This window comes from Frankliniella occidentalis, unplaced genomic scaffold, assembly GCF_000697945.3.
Source record: "Frankliniella occidentalis isolate FOCC.00 unplaced genomic scaffold, Focc_3.1 Scaffold391, whole genome shotgun sequence".
NCBI lineage: Eukaryota > Metazoa > Arthropoda > Insecta > Thysanoptera > Thripidae > Frankliniella > Frankliniella occidentalis.
In genome coordinates, this window is record NW_026267513.1 from 57,470 (window position 1) to 63,491 (window position 6,022).

At 42.7% G+C, this 6,022-nt stretch overlaps 1 protein-coding gene across 1 annotated transcript; it reads right to left on the reverse strand.

Moving 5' to 3' along the window:
* Positions 1-29: 29 nt before the first annotated feature.
* Positions 30-5,662, reverse strand: LOC113211555 (uncharacterized; the record flags this gene model as incomplete). Its single annotated transcript, XM_052274411.1, is given in 14 exon segments — positions 30-244; positions 334-574; positions 650-1,846; positions 2,082-2,372; positions 2,745-3,134; positions 3,226-3,378; positions 3,479-3,698; positions 3,775-4,044; positions 4,128-4,255; positions 4,417-4,520; positions 4,614-4,730; positions 4,950-5,157; positions 5,232-5,427; positions 5,527-5,662. Coding segments are annotated over 14 exon segments (3,866 nt in total), but the record flags the coding sequence as incomplete, so codon positions are not given.
* Positions 5,663-6,022: the final 360 nt, after the last annotated feature.

Genomic DNA, 6,022 nt, shown 5'->3' on the forward strand with positions numbered 1-6,022 from the left:
AAATCTTTAAAAGGATTTATTATAATGTCTTACTTAATGTGGTAATGAGCCTTCATTGTACGGAGTCTTCCATTGTGGAAAGTAGACATGAGGAAGCTCTCTGCTAGATCATCAAGGTGCTGACCCAAGGCAAGCACATTGTAACCATTAGCACGAGCTGCCGCATACAGTCTTCCTCGTTTCATACGACTGCAGAATGAACATACAGAAGAGCAGCCATTCTCAAGAGCTTGGTCCAGAATCGCTAAACAATTGATGAAAAAGATTAATAGAATTTACCAATCCCCATTAAAGCAATATTTCAAAATTGTTGAAGTTAACACTGTTACTTACGCTGTTCTTCATACATGTAATGCACCCCCAATGAAGCAAGATATGGAATAAGAGGTTTTGGATCATAAGCTGTGCTACCAGGATCTACTGTCGCAGCACCAAGTGTGAAGTTAATTCCTTTGGTTCGAGCATAAAATTGATACTGTCTCAGTGTGTGTAAAAGACTCAAAGAATCCTTTCCACCAGATAGACACACCATAACTTTGTCACCATCTCGAATCATACCAAATTCATCAACTGCCTGCAACATAATTAATCAGTTAATTTTCTCTGGGTTCAAAAAGATTACAGCCAGGAATGATTGAAAACCACATACTTCCATAGTAGGCTTCCAGACATTCTTTGGAGGACAATGCCATCCACCTTTGGAGCGCAACCTTTCTGAGCTAACAGGCTTTTTGTTGTCTACTTCACTGATACCAGCTCTGGAGCTCCTGCGTAGAGCACAAGCTTTTTTAACAACATCTTCGTCATCTTTAGGGCATGTAAAGGCGCTTCCAGTTCCACTGGTACAAACACTACGCTTCTTGCATGAGGAGGTAATTGTCTCTTCACCAGCCTCTGATGTAACTTTTGTGCTACCTTCAACTCTAATCACACTCTTCTTTTTAGTAGGTTGGGAGTTTGGTTTTCCCAATGCATCATTCTTAGTGCAAGTAAAGCAATGGTCTCGATTTTTAGAGTCATTTTCACTTTCACTTGTGCAAGGAGAGCATTCAGGTTTGGTGGCATCGCTATCCTCTTCGCTGCAAATTTCTTTTGGCTCCTCCCTTTTACAAACACTTTTCTTCTTGCAAGGTATGCATTCCTTTGAATTTTTCTTTTTGTGCTTACTTCCGGTTCTTTTTTCTGATTCAGAGCACAACATGTTTATGCCACTATCTTGTGAACTAATACTATTGACCCTGGTGTCAAGTGACTTTACTTCATCCAGATTAATTTGTCTTACACCATCAGTGATTGATTCGGTTGTATCAAACTCTTCATCACCATCACTATTTTCCTGTGATCTACCCATTTCTTTTCCAGCCAAAGTGTGCACTACTGTTTCCTCACTAGAATCTTCACTAATTGTTTTGTCTGGTGATGGATCAGCAACAAAGCTCTTCATATTAGACTTGAAATCTAACTTTTTAGGAACTTCTTTCACAACTGGAGAAAGCATAGGAGATTTGTCAGGAGACATAAGTCCGTCAACCATGCCACGTATCTCTGTCTTCATTTCGCTGACGAGGTCTTTCCCTTTGTCGGCCAAATATTCAGCCACATGCTCTGCTGACACAGAGTCACATCGCATACGAGAGGAGCTATGGAGACGTTCTGCCGAGCCATTGGTTGATGATATCTCAGTAGAATCGGAGAGAACATCCTCTACTTGTGATATGACTTCACGGATTTCAGATTTTATTTCTGTTGCAAGTTCCTTTGTCACTTCATGCACATAAGCACAGATGCCTTCTGAATTGGGTGAGGAGTTGCTGCACACACTTCCATCCAAGGAGGTTGTAGACATCTAAACACAAAACAAAAATGTTTATAAGTGGAAAAAAAAAAAAAAGAAAGATTCTAGACAACATAGAATATGACAATAGAACAGATTAGTTGTGATAAAGGTTAATCAAAACAGTTAAAATCATTTTGTTGATTAGAACACCATAAAGACAAGAATATTTTTGAAGGGCAGCATAAACAACAAAATTCAGAGCATTTGAAAAAAAGAGGGAAAAAGAATTCAAATGCATACACACCTGTGCAGAGTATGGTGGAAGTGAGTAGAAGTCCTTGTCAATGGAATTGAGATCTACTTGGCTACCACAGCTACAACTACTCTGAACTGATGAAATTGGAGCATTCACATCAGAACACGACATAGGTGAGCCAAGACTATTGCAGCGCATGCGAGCCAGGGAACTGAAATAATCAGTATTTATGCCCAATGGTGGGCTGCTTGGATGAACAGGGTCACCAATGCAGAAGCGTAATGGGCTCAAAGGACTCAAGGGGCCAACATTATCCGTTTGCGGGGGTACCCACTGCAGCTGTAAGTACAGCAATGTTGAAAAATATAAAAAAAACGTGACAAGCCACTTAAATGCCAGCGATTGATATTACTCAAGACATAAATATTACTAATAAAACAACAAAAATGCATGCAAGAGGACAAAAATTTATCATTCCTAATTAAATTAATATGGCTACAGTATAGTAGCAACAGTGAATTTTGCCTTTTCATATTTATAAATTAACACTTGGAGAGCTCAAAAACAATTTGAGAAGCATAGAAAAGATTTTTTTTAACTACACATATCAGCATGCCATCAGACAACAAAGCTCAAACATCTTTCAACATTCAAAATTACATTCAACATTACTTTAAAATTTTGTTTTAAAAAAATCTAATATATACTTACAGGAACTTGTAAAGAATTTATCCTTGTTCTAGTCTGTATGGGTGCAGTTGGGCTCCCCACAAATCGTGGCAAATTTTCAATACTTGATAAGCTGTTGTGCCGAGCAAAAGACGTGGCCGAAGGACATTTTGGTGGAGTACTACCATTGCTGATAGGACTAGTTTGTTGCACACCAGGTGTTGTTTCTCCAGAGGAGGCACTGTCACAGCTTGAAGTACGACCTCTTGCACCAGAATATGGAGTAGGATCAAAAGGCACTTCCTGTTTTACATTCTGAACATTGCCCAGAAGCAAGTCTTGAGCTTCACTTGGCAGCATAAACCAACGTAATGCAGCAGTATTTTGATCAAACATGAGTCGTTGGTCAGGAAGAGGATACCTCTGGGCCATCTTGATATTAAAAAAGAAAAATAGTCAGACAGTCAATAACAATCTACAAGAAACAAAAGAATAATTGGGTTGGAACAATCCTGATACTAACTTTTCTTGCTTTGTTGAAAATGTTTCTAGCAGTATGCAAGCAATCACCCGTGTCATGAGGACAAGGAGTTTGTCCAGATACACGACGTTCAAAGGATTGCATCTTTCCATCAACATAGCGAATAGATCCAAGCCACTTTCTGTCTCGGAAAACCTAAAATTTTGAAGAAAGTTTTTGTCATACTTGTCTGAATAAAGAAACAAAACTACAAAATCATGTAGATTAAAAAAATAAAAAAAAATTGTAATATTACCGTATTTGTGTTATGTCTCCATTCTCCAGTGTCTGGGTTCAAAATGTATTGAGGTAAAAGTTTCCAGCCTTCAGTTGCAACCATTTTCAGAGCTTCCAACACAAATGCTATCTCTGAGTCAGACATAAAGTATGGAATGGAAACTCTGGCAAATCCTGGCCTTAACATTTCATATGTTGAATGTTCTCCCTTCCTCCTTAAGTGAGTTCGATCTAAACGGCTATGAAACAAGTTTACATTGATTGGGAGAAAATATTTCTTGAAAGAAATGATAATTGTGTTTTATGTAAACCAACCTGTCTTCCATTAAAACTGCCTCATAATCAGCTGCTAGTTCTTCACTAATGCCAAGTAGATCTTGAGCATATGGACCCGCACAAGCACAACCCCCTCTCACTTGAATCCCAAATACGTCATTTAAGATAGCACAAACAAAATTGTGGTGTAGGAAAGTGCCTCGAGGGTGCCTAACCATGAAAGAAAACACTGGGAGTCTTTGAACAGATGAAGAATTATTACCAAGAAGTATAAGTTCTGGAATGGTGCGAATGTGTGCTAGAACCATTCTGAAACAAGAAAGCAAAGTCAAAAGTATTCCAAGAAGAACAATGTGAAGCACACATACAACACAATTTCATCAAAACCATACTTGCAAATTTTTTCCTCTCTGGCCATGATGCTTGGATGACCAACAGCTTCCTTAAGTTGCATTACTAAACCAGCACGCACAGACTCAACAATAGCTCCTGTGCCCCCTTCTTCCCTCATCTCTGTATCCTGAATTGCAGTTGAAAGCAAAAGCGAGTTTTAATACTGTATACAATTATTTTTGGGTCCACATTATGGACTCATGGCACACAATAGGATACTCTCCAGTGAGTAAAGACCCTGCATGGAAAGTGTTAAAAGAAAAAAAGACTACACGAAACAATACTAACTTTAAGATAGCGATGGCCACCTTGGGTGACAAAAAAGACAGTACCACCTCCACATCCATTTGGCACTGTGTTACGGAATAAAGACTTCTTTGCAACGAGTATTCCTGTAGAAACAATATGGAATTAGTTCTTAATAATAAAAAAAAAATGGAGATTCTTTTTTCAAAGAGGATATTTTTTATGAGTTATGCCCGTACCAGGGGTTTGTACACCTCCAACAAATTTGTGCATAGAAAAAAATATTGCATCTTTGTGCACTGATTGTTCACTAACTCCAGGAACATTGGGATTCATGTCCATTTTAACGTAGGGAGCTGTAAAAAAAAAAAACACACATTTTTTAACTTGCGTGTATGTTACAAATTGTGTTCAATTTCTAAGAGTGAATAAGTTCAAATAATTATTAAATTTGCTAAAGTGATGTGCAGATTAACACTGTTAAGGCTAAGGACAAAACAGAAGCCTTCGATGTACTCTAGGAGTTTTCAGAAATGTAAGGGTTATTAAGAAATACGGGTGCTCGACTACGCTACCTGCTGTGGCATAGTCCCAGAAGGCCAGTGCATTGTACTGGTGCAAAAGCAGGGTAGTGGCCACATCGTCCGTGACGATGCCCGTTATGTTGGAGGCCGCCGAGAAGCAGCCAATGAGCTGCTTCCCGCTTGCCTGGAACGTCTGCAGCTGCAGTTCCAGGTCCTGCAGGTCTAGGAAGCCCTCCGGCGTCTCGGCGATGCGCACGATCTGTAACCAGGAGACTGTGAGTGGAGGAGGAGGTTGACGACGAGGACAAGCACGGGGTCCGGCCGAGTGCGCACCTGGGCGCCGATCTCTCTCCATGGCAGCAGGTTGGAGTGGTGCTCGCAGGGCCCCACGAACACGACGGGCGCCTCGGTGAGCGTCAGCGCCTGGATCAGCTTGTGCACGGCGCCAGTGCAGCCGCTCCCCGCGAAGATGACCACGTCGTGCTCCGAGGCGTTGACGGCATTCCGGATGATGTCCCGAGCCTCGTGCCTGCAACAAATCCGATGTTTTCGGTCGTGACCGGAACCGGAGGTGGCGCCGCGCTCAGATCTGCCGTGGACGACGACAGGGTGGCCTGAGAAAACTCACCTGAACAGCGTAGACTGCAGGGAGGTGATGCTGGTCGTGGTGTGCGTGTTGCCATAGCAGGGAAGCACCTCGTGCAGGATGTAGTCCTCGATAAACTGCAGCGACCTCCCGGACGCCGTGTAGTCGCAATACACAACTGCGGGGGAACAAACATCGCGAGATGAGCAAGCACAAACACACAGATAACGAGCAGTGCGCGGACCAGCCCGGCAATCATCTGCATGCACCTCGGCCCCTTGGGCTCGCAGGACCAGGGTGGGCGCCCAGACTTGTACAGCCTGTCCCACCGGGGCTGCACACAGTACCCAGGACAATCCTCTCCGAACGGCACTCCCCACCATCAACCCCCTACCACCTCGACCCCCCACCCCGCAAGGCCAATTGGACCTGAATTAATCGCCCCCTATCCACGGGTGGCCGGGCTAAGTGGGCGTGTGAGTAAGTGCACCGACTGTGCGCCGGCTGCTTGGCAAACACTGTCGGGGCGGGGCGGGGC